General features: G+C 37.5%; 1 protein-coding gene across 2 annotated transcripts in view; it reads right to left on the minus strand.

Annotated features, from left to right (window-relative positions):
- GRID2 (glutamate ionotropic receptor delta type subunit 2) overlaps window positions 1-15,301 on the minus strand; it is a 700,412-nt gene that overhangs the window by 189,221 nt on the left and 495,890 nt on the right. For both annotated transcript variants that reach the window (XM_027706551.1, XM_027706550.1), the window contains one exon: window positions 12,454-12,573. In XM_027706551.1, the coding sequence (XP_027562352.1) occupies window positions 12,454-12,573 (120 nt within the window). The remainder of the gene's footprint in view (window positions 1-12,453; window positions 12,574-15,301) is intronic.

Here is a 15,301-nt window from a genome sequence, read left to right on the forward strand (position 1 = left end):
CTTTGGATAAAATATTTCTATATATCATTACCATCACAGAACAGAGTCCACCTTATCTGTTCCTTGATAACAGACTGTTAGAGAAATAACATAAAATTCCATTCACGTGCCACTTTGTTTTCCAGATTGTAGTCCCATTCTGGAATAAACTTTGTGGAATTACACCCATCAACCCCCATCACTACCTAAAATCCACTGCGTCAACAAAACCACTCTGACAATGAACTGGAACTACTCTCTAATGCAAAGCTTGGACCACCCCTCCTGTTGCTTTTTCTGAGCAGATTTTCTGGTGTGCAAATGAACTTTTCCTACATTTTATGCCATTGCCTACATCCCTGCAGCAAAGCATAGACATTCTTAGGTGTTATCTTTTGCTAATGAAACTTGACTTGTGACGCACTTTGAAAACAAAGCAGGCTCCAGTATCAGAAGGAGAACTTGTCATCTGTGGGGACAAAAATGAATGGAGCAGCAAGAAACATACCCATACCAGAAGGCCTGGATGGCTGGTCCAGAGATTGCAAGACAAGATAGGAAAAAAGAGTTTATAATGTTGTTTAACCACTGTGGCATGAGTGGGACTGATACTCCCTTTAAGTAGTTAATAGACATTTTTTAAAGATGACATTAATTGACACTGTTTCAGTGGGTGGTAAGTGTGGTTTAATCATGGATATTTAAGTAGATCTTAATTAAAAGACTTATTTTCTTACTTTATGTTTATGTCAAATATTTGTCTCAAATAATATAATACACAGCTTAAAATAACCTGACTAATGAGATCTCAGACACGCACATTCAATGGGGAAATCACACATTTTATCAGTAGTTAATAAACGTAGAGAGCTAAGAGTACCTGAGTACTAATTCAGAATACTAATGTTTAGAACACTAAAACATTTTAGAGCCAAACTGATACAAAACATCAACATCAAGGCTTTAATAAAACATATTATTTTTAAAGGCAATCATTTTATAATTCAGAATCAGTACAGGTGTATGGAAACTTCATACTGCACTAAAATATTCATAAAAAACACTTATGGCTCATTATTAAGGCACTCCATTAGAAGGCATACTTTAAATCAGACTTTTATGAGCTACAAATGCATTATTTATTACAAAAATGCCTTTAAAACAAACAAATAAACCCTTCCCCTAAAATAAAATCCAGCATTTCAGACTAATAAATTCAGAAGCAGACTGGTTGAGCATGGATCAGGAAAATGCAGCAAAGATGAGACTAGATCTAAACTTCAGCAGACACCACAAGGAAGCAAAGACAAGACAGAAGAACTACAAAGAGGCAAAGGAGCAGGTAAATGAATTGGAAGCACACAAAGCTGCTAAAGGCAATACGCATGAAGGGTAGCATGACTATGTGAGAAATAAAGAATTGGTTTTATTACAAGCAAATGAATTTAGCAAATCACTAACATAAGAGTTTTTCTTTACTAACCTATAAGGCGTATCGCGGAGCTGTAAGACGCCGGATTCAGCCTGGAACCGGTGTCAGGGAAACATGCGAACGGGAATAGGGAACTGTAAATGAATATTGGTAAGGAAACCCCTTATACCACATGGCTGGTCCTGGAAGCTGCCATGCTGCTGGACACTCCACCTCCCAGCACGACACAGCCAACCAGAAAGAGGGGAACGCCTCTTCTATGACGTAAACGGGGTTGAACCTTAAGAATGTTTAAAAGGCGGGACTTTTGAATTGAAGGGTGTGTTCCTGGGAATCCTGCGTGCCTAGGACACCCAACACGTGTTGTAATTTTTCCTTTTCGTTTTATTCCTTTTGTTCTGCAAACTTTTGCCATCTTTCTAAATTCAATAAATGAGATTTTTCTCACAACTAGCACAGGTGGGCAGGTGCGGCAGTAATAGGAAGAGAGGGCTCCGGTAACATCCGCGATGACACTGTGATCACTGCGAAACAGCAAAGGGTTGAGACACAACAACCTCTATTTCCTGTTTCAGCCATGCCTTGGCTCCTAATCTCTGGTTTTTCTTTGGCTTCTTTATCCATCTCTCCTAGGCAAAAATGTCAGATAAGTCCATGAAAAAAACAAGGGGCTTTATTTCCAGGGGTTTAAGTGAGATGCCATTTCTTGTACCATGCATTTTACTCTCAAAGTATGTTTCTGCTGTCTGCAAATATGTTAAAGTTATAATTTTAAACTCAAATGTTATCAGCTCCAATATATTTTTAAACTCAAGTGTATCAGTTTTAACATATTATGCTGCATTTTTCTAAACCAATTAAAAAATTATTTACACACATGACCAAAATTATTTGAGGTCAAATTTCAACAAAAGATCATCTGCAATTTATCTCATGCTATCCTTTTCTGTTTGCACAAGACAAATATTCTATCCACTACTATGCTTCAGGAAGAAATGGTTGTAATATTTTTCATAGGTTTGGAGAAATTGAGAGAAGTAATGTTGGAAGTAATGATGACATTATTTTAAAACTGACATTTGCCACAGGTGCCAGACATACCTTGCCAAATTCCTTAAAACACGTTTTCCCCCATTTACTTCTAACCAAAGGAGTTTCATAAACCTTGTTAGTGGTTATGATTTCCTCATAAGCTTAATTTTTTTAAGGAAGATCTATCAAATGAAATTAATTCTGTTTATCGAAATGAAAATGTAAAGTATTTGAGACTTCATACATTTCAGTTTTTCTATTACTCCTTCTGTGCATTTTTAAGCAGGAATAAACCATGACAGGAATATTTATTACTAAATTCTATCGTAACTTACCCTTTGATTAAGGCATTATATCATAATTTAGAACAGGCAAAATCTGAGCACGGTAATTTTAAGGCTGAATCATAAAAACCCTTCCACACTGAGAAAGAATTATAAATATTGTGAAGTCATTGAAAGCTTCATCATCCTAATCTTTAGTATTTTAAAGAACTCAAAAGGTACAAAGAGGAAACTACAGAACGTTAAGAACACAATACAGCATCCAATTTGAAACCAGACAGATGTTTCTCTTTGTCTTCTGTAATATCGCTATTTGTTTCTTATCAGTCTAAAAAACAGCACAACAAACAAAGATTTACTGTACTTTCAGCTGTGTTGTCCAAACAACAGTGGAATGGAATTTCCACAGTTCAACACATCATTTCTCCCCTTTCTCTTTAGCTAACCATTGTACCCACATGCATTCTGTGCTCCAACCCAAACATCCACTCAAGCTGCTCTTCCTGGTGGTCACCACTCCTCTCATCAGGCAAGAGCTGATCCTTGACTCTTTGCTAACATAACCGTTTCTGACACTTGTTTATAAATGCCTACATCCTTCTGATGGATTTGGGAGCCTTTAGCAGCTTCATGGATGTTTTCACATTTGTGTCTACTGTAAATCTACTCCCACAGCTCTGGAGGCTGAGGGTGGTAGATATTGCATATCTAGATATATAACAGGTGCTCTCAGTGGAAATCTACAATCACAGTTTCCCAATCAGCTTATGACTTGCCTAGCTCCTCTAGATACCACAGTCTGTGAAGGGAGGACTAAAGGGATTAAATGTGTTTGGGTTCTCCCTCTTTTAGTAGAAAATGACACTGAATATTTTACAGCCACAGAGGCAAAGGTCATTGGGTTTACCAAGGCTGCTTACCCCACTGCAGGAAAATAGTGCCTACTACTGTCAACAAAGTATCATTCAGCATCATGCTCAATGAAATATAGTCTTTCCACAAAACAAACAAACAAACAAAAACCAACAAAAAACCCCCCAAATCCCTCCAAACCCATCAAAGGCACAAAAAACCACCAAATACCCCAAAACCCACCAAATGCACAAAAAACCCACATTCCCTCAAAAAAAAAAAAAAGAAAAACAACCTAAACCCCAAACACATAAACAAAAAAACAAACCAACATTTGTCTCTGGAGCAGGTCCAGAGAAGAGCAGTGAGGCTGGTGAGGGGACTCCAGCACAAGTCCTGTGAGGAGAGGCTGAGGGAGCTGGGGTTGTTCAGCCTGAAGAAGAGGAGGCTCAGGGGAGACCTCATCACTCTCTACAACTCCCTGAAAGGATGTTGTAGCCAGGTGGGGGTTGGTCTCTTCCCCCAGGCAACCAGTAGCAGGACAAGAGGGCATGGTCTTAAGCTGTGCCAGGGGAGGTTTAGGTTGAATATTAGGAAAACATTTTTTACAGAGAGAGTAGTCAGACATTGGAATGGACTGCCCACGGAGGTGGTGGATTCACTGTTCCTGGAGGTTTTTAAGACAAGACTGGATGTGGCACTTAGTGCCATGGTCTAGTAATGACGGTGGTGTTGGATCAAGGTTGGACTTGATGATCTCGGAGGTCTTTTCCAACCTGGCTGTGTCTAAAAAGAAACATTTTCATATTTTTCTGCTAATAGGCTAACTTGGAACAGAGAGATCTTACTGCTAAAGAAGGTAAAGAAGGTAGTTCTGCCTACTTTAAAACTTGTATCAGCAAAGTTTTGATTAATACGACTGTTCTAGGCTATTCAGATGTACCACAGGGGCTCATCCAACATTTATCAGCCTACAAAACCACATAGCCTTCAAGGAGAAGCCCTTCACAAAATGTGCAAACTAGAAACAATTTATTGAAAGGTTGGACCAGATCATCTTTGAAGCCCAACCTGGGCTGTTGTATAATTCTATGATTTATTATAGTGGGGAGACATGGTTGGCAGGACATACCAGGCCATATAATTGTGCCAGTCTTGGCTTGTGGTTCCTGAAGAAAAATGCAATTTATCAAATCTTGTGAAATGGCTCAGGTTGCCAAGAAGGCAAACATCATCCTGGCCTGTATTAGCAATATTAGGGCCAGCAGAACCAGAGCAGTGATCGACCCCCTGTACTCATCACAGTGAGGCTGCACCTTGAATCCTGGGTTCAGTCTTGGCCTCTCACTACAAGAAAGACATTGAGGTGCAGGAACGTGACCAGTGACAGGCAACAAAGCTGGTGAAAGGTCTGGAGCACAAGTCTTACGAGGAGCTGAGGGGAAAAGGAGGCTCAGAGGTGCCTTGTCACTCTCTACAACTGTCTGGAAGGAGGCTGTAGCAAGGTGGGGGTTTCTTCACTGAAAGGGTGGTCAAGAAATGGAACAGGTTGCCCAGGGATGGTGGAGTCACCATCTCTGGATGCTGTCAAAAAGTGTGTATGTGTGCTGCTTAGAGACATGGAATAGTGGTGGGCTTGGCGTTGGATTTCATGACTTTAAAGGTCTTTTCCAACTTAAATGATTCTATGATTTTAACTTTGTGTAGATCTACTTCCATGTGTTATGGACTAAGATCTGCATTATAAACCTTAGATAGCTATCAGCCCTCCCAAGGCTGTGCATTGAGCCCTTAATTCTAAGAACAGAAAAATATCCTTCAACACCATCAAAAGCTAAAACTAAATGACCCATTTTGTACTACCATCTCTTCATGCTTCCTGTCTAAAGAAGCAGTTCAAGTTTTTACCATTCATCTCTCCTGTCTACATGGTTTTCCAATTACTAAGAATTTTTGACTAGAACACTCAATTTGCATCCAAATTTGGACGGAAATGTTTAATTTCCTGAAGATATAGTTATTATCTCCCTCTTCACATGATTAATTACCAACATACCCCCCTTCTTTTGGATTAATGGAGGGTTAAACACATTTATTACTTAGTCCTACTTCTGGAAAATGTATGTTTGTTCCAGTTAGAAGTAGTTGTGAAATGAAGCAATTTTCATCAGATGATAGCCTTGATTGAAAGCAAGCCAGCTATAAAGAGCAAAAGACAAGCATTGAAAACTTTAATTCTGAAAGGTACCTATAATTCATTGATACTGTCCACCTTAAAACAAGTAATTCCAAGATGAGCAAAGTGTTTTATCCTATTAATTTCAAGGATGATGAACCACATTCTTGAAGCAGCACCCACTGAGTACTTTCTTAAAGGTGAAGAGAAGTCCCTAATGGGATTTCCAAAATCGCATAGAAGCATTACTGCCTGAGAGGTCAATGAAGCATTAAGTCCATTCTTAAATCATACACAGTTCCTTCTGACATTATTCAAAATGTCAGTTTTGAGGCACTTCAAAGTTCCCAGGCACTTCAGATCTCTGAAGTGAGTTACAAAGCTAATTTTCTCAGCTGAAGCACTTGAGGATAAAAATTCACAACTTGCCATCCAGTTCTGCAGATCCATGTTCACCAGAAGGCTTTCACAGCTACTCAAGCAGAAGAAAAAGCCATATAACCATAGTAAAGGTATTTCAAAACCGGTCCAACCAATCATACTGAAAACTGCAAAGGGTTTTGCTGATATAAAGTTCGGAAAAACAAAAATGATCTAATCCCTTAGTCTGGTTGACCTGAGCCAACTGCAAACAGTTCAAGAGGAAGAGAAGAACCAAAAATGAAGGAAAAACATTTAATGGACACAAATCAAGTTTCACATGCTACATAAACATGACCAACATGCAAATCCAAATTTTCTTTCCCAATGTAGGTATTAGAAAACCACCATGCTATTTCTGTTATTCAAAATTTTTCAGAAAATCTCTGCTGTAAAAAAAGAAAGGAATGAAGTTCTCTATCTTTCTTTGCTCTTAGCCCATTTTGAAGAACAGAATAATGACATGGGAGCCTCTGCGGTTAGGCAGTTGCCTGGCAGCATCAACAGAAAATACAAATTGATGATATAATTCCCAGCTTTTTTTTTTTAATTATTATTAATTTTTGACTGATCTTTCTTAAGTTTCCATTGTCATAACAAGATACTAAAGGAAATTAAAAACATAGGTTTGAAAGTGGAAAATATTTCTCCTATTCTTTGCTGTCAAGAAAACTACATTTTCTACAGGAGATGGGTAAAATGTAACCTCTTTTCCCAATGAACCAAAATTAATAAAAAACATGAAACTATATAATTTAAAAAGATTTGTCTCTCTCTGATGAAAGCAATCAGTCAAAATTGGCAGTTCCCAATGCACTGAAAACATTTTTCAGTAAGAACATTCTTATCAGTTTTGACAGGAATGGATATTTTGAGCAAAAGGGAGATGTGCTCATCCCTGATAAAACTGTGAAGAGAAATACTACAGAGCATCAAGGTCCCAAGGGGAATTTCTGTTTGACATCAATTCTTCTCCCCAGGGTTCCCTTTCTCCTTTTCTGCCACCCTGCATTTTCCCTTTGTCCCCACACTGTTCCCAATGCAGGAGCAAGCCCCTCTTCACTCCAGAGTGCTCAGAGGCTTGAAAGATTTTTTTGGGTTCAAATCCCTCCTCTAGACCTGTAAATATCACTGCTAAGAGCCATCCAACCTGTGTGCTGGAAACTGGATAAACCTGCATCTTTATTTGAGTTGAATTTTAACAAAGACACTTAACCGTATTATTCTAGACTAGGAAATCTGGACACCCACTTGTCTTACAGTCTAAAATAATTTTAGTTTTTACAAGAGGTACTGCTATGCTCAAATGCCTGATCCACTGGAGCTCAGCAGACATGTCTGACTGTGCTGCTAACAAGAAATAGGTGGGATAATACGTCTCTATTGCACCATGCTTGCCTTGGCTTTGTGGGCATTAGTCTGAAGTTTGAGTTCTGTGTCATTTTGCTCATAGAACTGGATCCTGTCTCTTCTGTATTCCTGGTGGATATCCTGCTCCACAGGTGAAGAATTCGAGGGGAACGGATTGCTCATAATGCTGACTGTAGTAGCAACTGCTCTACTATGCATTTATCAGTGATCACTAGAAGGAGGACTTTAACCTTGGTCTTCCACATTCCTGGGGCGGCATCCACCAAATCCATCTCTGGCTTCTTTACTTTGCGCTTATGAACAAACTCATTCAGACAAAGAGCCCAGGGTCAGGGCAGGCAGCTGGACAGTACAGCATCAGGACTCAGATTTCACTCCCCCACCATCTGAATCAGAGAGTCCAAAACCTGACAAATTCTCCAGATGGTACACTATTGATTACTTTGAGTCAGTCTGCCTTTCTTTCCACAGCCTCAGATTTCAAAGGAAAATGCTCCATTCAAAAGCAGAGAGGGTATTTCTTCAGAACTTTTAAATTTTTTAAAATTCAGGAATACAATTATGGATGGAGACTTTTTCCATTAGACTTGAATACGTGTTTAGTTTGACTTTTAAGCTAAACAGAAGTACATTTTAAGTAAAGCTCTCTATTAACACTAGTTTTATTGTGATAACATGCAAATCCCCGACACTTTGCAGCCAAATTAAATGTCACTGAAATTTGACAAAAGATTTACAGAAGCTACCAGAAAGTAAAGAATCAGTCCCTGTATCTTAATCTATTGCATAGCACTAAATGAAGGAAGGAAATGGTACTCTTCAGCAGGCTTACAGCACAGTTTAAGCACTGTGCTGAACTGGAACAGCAGGTCTCAGTTCACCAAGGTATTTAATTGCCTCTTCATCTTTAGTACTAAGCAGTTTACTTCATTTCTAGCAGGTTGATTATGTATTTAAAGTTGCTTTAGAAAGAGTAGCATGTTAGCACTGTGCGAGGTCCATCTTTTCCATCAACACTAGAGGCAAGGCAGTCAGACACAGCAACATTTATTTTCAACTCACTAGAAAATACACCATCAATAATGTCTCTGTAAATTGCAAGGATATCTTTCAGTCACATCATAAATTACATGTCAGCCTTTAGAAACAGCTACACAGATCACAGCTTAAAGTAGCAGGTGCTGCTACATATACATCTTTAAAATCACATTACACAGCTCTACCTTTGATCGTGATCACAAAGAGAATAGGTGAACCCATCATTTACCTCAAGTACCTGACCGAGAAGCTAACCAAGAAGGAAATACTTTATGTGCTCGTGGTTACTAAATGGTGTTAATAAGTGTCAGAAGAGCTGTATAACTTTCTCTTTTTTCCTAGTCAAACAAAAGGGAAATAAAGGATGCAAAAAATAAGTTCTAACTTTATAAGAAGAAACAGCAATTTCCTGAAGATCAAAATATATGCTTGGAACATATGTTGTTCCCTGATGCAAATGCAAGAAAAAAATTATATAGTGTATTACAAAGACACACCAGTACTATGATCAACAAGTGTTCTCAGATGAAGTGGAAGTAGCAATTATTTTACCAGAATGACAGCAAAAAGTGCAAAACAGCTTTCCCAACTCTGAATTAATAGCACAACTATGGAATGTTGCACATAACCTTTAATAATCTGTGAAATAAAAACCTGTATGCATTGACTCCACAGGGAAAGTCCTGCCATTTGCACTGGCAGAAGTAGAGAGGAACAATGCATCTGTGAGGCATTACGGCCAGAGGCCTTCGACCCTGTTCACATGAAATGCATTGTGCTACAGATGTCCCTTGGATTAAAACAGATAACATTTCCTCCTAAAGACAACCAAATCAAAATGAGTTAGGACTGAACCATACAATCCTAATGGAAAAATGCAGGGGGCTCAAAGTGTCCGGGGTTACCCAGGTGCCCCACTCAGGCTACCTGTTTTTCTGCATGCTCACGGCTCTGTCCTTTCTCCAAGGCATCACTAGGTGTCTGGAATGCAAAGACAGCCTTGGCATGAACATCCTGGTGCAGAGAGCAATTGATGTGAGAGCCTGGTATGGCATCTTACTCCTCCACTGTGAGGAAACAACCTAAAACATCTTCAGAAGAGAAGAGAAATGTACGGGAGGTGGGTGTATGCTAATAGGGATATGGAGGCAGAGCAAAATGCACCACATCCTCAAATGTCCACATGTCGTAGTAAAACCAGTGTGGGAGCAGGAATAAAGTCCTCTAAACTTCAAAAGGTTTAGCACAGTCTTTGAGGATGAACCCATTCTGAATTACAAGGAGCACTGAAAGAAACATGAGAACCACTTTATTTCTGCAGTGCTGTTTTCTACACCACTAAGATATAAAACAGTACTCTGAGCTATCAACTCCCTTTTGTTCACTTGTTTGTTGCATGGTTATTCACAGGAATGGCAGCTTTTATTTCAACAGTATAGATAAAAGTATTGCACTGAAATTTAAATGTCAAAGAATACATACTCAAATGTCAAGTACCAACAGACAAATGCCAACACAGAAATGTCAGAAATACACCCGTGTCTCCCACTGAATATAACTACATCTGCACAAATGCAAGCCACAGTATGATGTGTAAAAGCAAGAGTTGTTATTCAGTTCCTTAGGGACCGTAATACCACTGGTGTCAATAAAATCAGTATCTGGCAGCAATCTGAATGTATTACTCCAAGTACCCGACTCTGGCAACAAGTATAGACTACATGATCCATGGTCTGCAAGGTGATGGATAACATTTACAGTCATAATGGTGCAAAATTTCTATTTCAGGCAAATCCCACTCCTGAATTTGCTAACTTGTTGCTAGATGACGGAGCCCTACACAATGAACTTTCCCATGAATTCTCCCACTGCTTTCCAGGTATGACCTCAGCCCATGAAAGTTGAAGGAAGGTACTTAAAGACAGTTTCTTCTAGATACAAGGCTTAATTTCTCCAAGTAAAGCAAACATAAACAGGAATTCTTGGTGTATCCTAAACTATTTGTTTTTTTGAATCCTAGGAATATTCATTTATGAATATAAGTGAACTTTGCGGAAGTATAAATGACTCCAGAACACAAGGAGAACTGACTTCAAGCAGGATTTGAACTCTTGAGAAACTTGAGTGCAAAGCTCTATTCTCTTTGACCAACTTCAAATCTATTTCCTTACGAAGACAGTGAATGTCTCTTTGTCCTTGAACTACCATAAAGAGTAAACAAGGAAGGTTCAAAAAGCCTGTTTCTACTATCCCATTGTCTTGTACAACTTACATGTGCCCATGGTCATTAACATCTTTTCTAAAAGTAAACTGCAACATAGTTTAAATTAGCACTGCAATTCTAAATTCTACCATCAGAAAAGAGCTAGAAAAGCTAGGAAGTATTCTTGTACTTCTATATTTCCAAGACCTTTCTGTGAGTCTCTCTTTCTCTTCTATATTTTTGGGAATGGAAGAACATAATTTAGTGCTTCACTCAGGCATTCACCCAGACAGGCCTGAAGTCAAAAAAACCCCAGCCAAAGTCAACCCATAAATAGCCGCTCAATGCATAGCATGGAAAATAAATCAAGTTAAAATATGTTGAAACAAGTAGAACTCATAGGTAAGGGAATAAGGACTTATCCAACATTCTGGTCTCCTAAAGACTTTGTGAAGTACCTCCAAATATCAACAAGATCCAGTTCTATCTAGTTTCTAAGCATCTGTCAGGGTCTCTGCTCAAGGTGACATAATTATAGGCACATGTGTACATTGGGGTATTGACAAGAGATGAAACAGCAGGAACAGAATAACAATTCCAATGAATAGCGGAGAAGAAATTTCAGTTTCAAGACGCTTTAGACTTCTTATTTATCTCTTCCTTCTTTCACAGCACTTATCTGTTACTCCAGAAGCTATGCAGACAAATGATGTACTTCATCATATAGTGACACTGACACATGGAATCAGTTTACAAATATTAAGAAAACTCTACCATTTGCTTTCAGACAATCACTTCAGGTTTCTCACACATAAAACCTACTATGATCTGATACACTAAATGAAGAGACCTTGGTATTTTTCAGGAAATCTGTCCTCGAAGGGAAGTTGTTCTTGGAAAATCCTATTAGTCCCTTACTTGCCTATGAAGTACCATATGATTTTTGCCATATCAGATGAGCAGTTGTTCAAAGTTAAGGATATGCACTGCAAATAGAGACCTGCTCCTATAATTTCTTACGCAGGACTTAAATCTAGTTATGGATTGGCAAAACTCAAATACCAAGAAAGAGTAATTTTGCTGAAGATATATGCCATTCCCTGTAATAATCTAAGTCCAAGCATTTGGACTGTGTCTGGCAGCTGAATACACAACATCACCTTTTTCTGTAAAACTTAATTCCTACTAAAACACCATGTACCTATATACTGAAGAGACCACACAAATTTTATCTATGCTGCAACAGATTTTCTCTTTCCATACCCATGAATTTCATTCATGTAACAGATACAGGAACCCACTTTGACCAGAAGTATCAGAGACCAATCTGGGTGCTCTAAACACAGTTCAATGTAAAATTCACTGGTTTGGATATGGGTTGCAAGGGTTACAAAACAACAGCTTTCACAGGTCTTTTGGGACATTCAACCACCAGCTTAACACATTACAAATGACATCTTGATCAACACAACCTACTCCAAGGTGTTTTTAAATAATAAAATAGACAGGTATCTCCAAGTTCAAGGCTTTTCTCCCATTTCTCACTCCTTTAATGATACACAAAGCCATGTTATCTGCCACCAAATGCTTTTCTATTAACATGGAACACAAGAGAGGTTTTTAAAAAATCAGTGAAATAATCTCGTTTGAATATATGTAACCTCACCTTGCGGATTCCTCTGCCAAGATCTTCTCCATAATTTGTCCCCAAAATTTCAAAATGCACATTGGGATTCCCCCCATTTTCTGCAAATTCCAGTTCTCCAGTCAAGCCATTCACTCCACCCTATTAGAAAAAAAAGGAAAATGGAATGAAAACTCACGAGTGGGTACTTATAATAACCTTTTGTTTCTTGAGGGGATTTATGCACTAACTATGCAGAATAACTATGCAGAACTACCAGAACTAGGATAGTTTTCCAAAGACCACGTTTCCCTAAAAATTTTGAAGTTTAAATTGTTCCTGTATCATTTAAATTCTTTACAGAAGAACTTAATTACAGAAGAATTAAACTCAGCAACATTAAGCAGATGTAATACAAGCAGAAGTCTTACTCTTAGCATATTTGCACTCCAATTTTTGTTCTTTGACCTATCAGCATATATATATTGACACTCTAGCCTCCAAAAATAAAAGAACAAAAAATTTTGCAAGTAATTTTAGTGAAAGCAAAGCTAGACATAGATATATAAAAGAAATTGCACCAAAAAAAAATTGTTGATTTTTGCTTTATTTCCCCAAATAAAGGACTTCCACATAAAGTCAAGATAAGTTTTAGATATATTTACATGGTTTTTGAGCTCATCATATGTGATTTGCACAAATGACGAAGGGCTTGTCTAGCTGAACGTAGGGATTTTTCTGTTTTCCTCTACAACTCTTCTCTACTACTGAGAATACATGATATGGGCAACAGTGCAGCATATTTTCAAGCTTGCTTTAATTTTTTCACATTTTAGCTGAAAGGGGTTAAAATAGTACAGATGAAGCAGTGAATATTTCCTACAATGAATTAGAGTTGAAAGGGCTATACACGCCACAGCCATACTCAAAATATATTCCAGAGTTAATTCAACATGACACACATTTCATCTTTGTATAAGAACTGTGATGACCTGAACTGTAAAATCAACAGAACTACGTGAAATGCCTATAATGAAAACTTTTACCCATAAAAAATTTCTTCAGTTTATAGATTCAGGGAAAATTAGATGTTTAACCCTCTCTTTCAAAAACTGTGAACAATATTTTAAGTATGTACAAAAAAAAATATCTGCCTCTGGTGTAAAAGCATATGAAATTTATAGCTTTTCCCCCAAAACATAAGGCAAGAATTTTGCAGTTGTGATTGGTGTTTCACCTAAGAGCTTTATTATTTAAACTGGAAAACTTGCAATATAAGCTACCTAGCTAAAACCATGAGCTTCGCTGAAACATGATTTTAAAAGCTCTATTCTTGTATCTTCAGTTTGGAGAAAATCCAGGAAGGAATACAAAATTTGCATCTCCATTGCAGATTGCTATGAACTAATAAAATATTGTCATCCTTTTATAAAATATTACTATGATTATAACAAACAATGAAATTGATTATTGAGATAATACTTTTAAAATTTTCTAGAGACTAGTATTAACAGAAAATAATACAGAGATATTTCATGAAGTGCCATTTACAGTTAAAACCAAGACAATACTTTATGTATGTAAATTTTTAATGTTTTTTAAAAACTATTTTCTATAATTACTTTTTTATTACATACGAGAACAAAATAATTTTAAAAGAAAGGAAAAACACCCCAAAATCCTAATTAAGAGTACATCTGCACAGTCTTTTGCAGGAAGACTCCAGGTCATTTCACAATTGGTGAGAAAAACCAGGCAAATTTGACACACATTGCTGTGGCTAGCATGACACTCAGGTTATTTATTATTTTGAGTAAAATCCTGTAATAACCACACCTTCATGGCTTTTAGATTGGGTTAGCACACCCCTGTCTGGTTCAGAGTAAAGAAACAGTGAGCTTTTGTTTACCTGCAAAATCACTTTGGTAAATAACTGCTTTTCACAAATATAAACATTTCCCATTAACTTAAATTTGACTTCATCCTACTCATGAACCAGAAAGAAAAAGCTGTTTCACATAACTTTTGCTCATATGGTCTTATCTGGCTTTTTGATTAATTAAAGCAGAATTTCATGTGATGTCAAAATGCCTGCAAAGCAGCACAGACCTGCAAGACTTAGGATGCCCAGCTGACCGCTCAAAGCCTCCATCTGGCTGACTTGCCCTCCCTGACAGCACATATACTCCTGTTCCCAGTCCTGCACCACTCTGACTCCTTAGCAGACACTGATTTTGTTATATTATACTTAATATTTCCTGTATTACTTCCTATTTTCCCCCACAACCTGTGGGTCTTAGGTAGGTAAGGCATGAAAATTAATTAAACTGTTATAGACGAGCTGAGCAGCACCATGATTTCAAGTGAGCCACAAGCAGGACCTGGAAAAAGGAAGGGAAAACTCTGGAACGAAATGATAGAAGAAAGGAAATGTGCACAAAAAAATTTACCATGTCTTAACACAGATGCTTTGTATAGCGGAAAATATAGAAAACAGAAATATAAAATATAGGATTTTCAATCTAAAAAATTAAAGTGACTTTATTTTCAAGATTCAGAGTGGTCTCAATAATTTAAGGAACATGAAGATAGAATTGTGTCTAAAACGTAAATGATTTTTTCAGCCTTGAGACAGCACTTTAAAATTTTAGTCAACTTTTTTAATATATTCTATAACCTTTGTCCTTATTTGAGCAAATATGATGAAAAAATAATTTAAAGAAGCATTTCACCTCAGTTACATTTGAAGTAATCAAATCCATTCCTTAAGAAAACACAGCATTTTTTGGAAATATATGTCCTCTTACATACAGCACAGGCTAACAGACTTACCTAACATATTTTGGAATTTAATCTTTATCCAAAAATATTGTATAAGTTTATTTACCTA

This window comes from Neopelma chrysocephalum, unplaced genomic scaffold, assembly GCF_003984885.1.
Source record: "Neopelma chrysocephalum unplaced genomic scaffold, ASM398488v2 Primary Assembly neopelma1_382, whole genome shotgun sequence".
Taxonomy (NCBI): domain Eukaryota; kingdom Metazoa; phylum Chordata; class Aves; order Passeriformes; family Pipridae; genus Neopelma; species Neopelma chrysocephalum.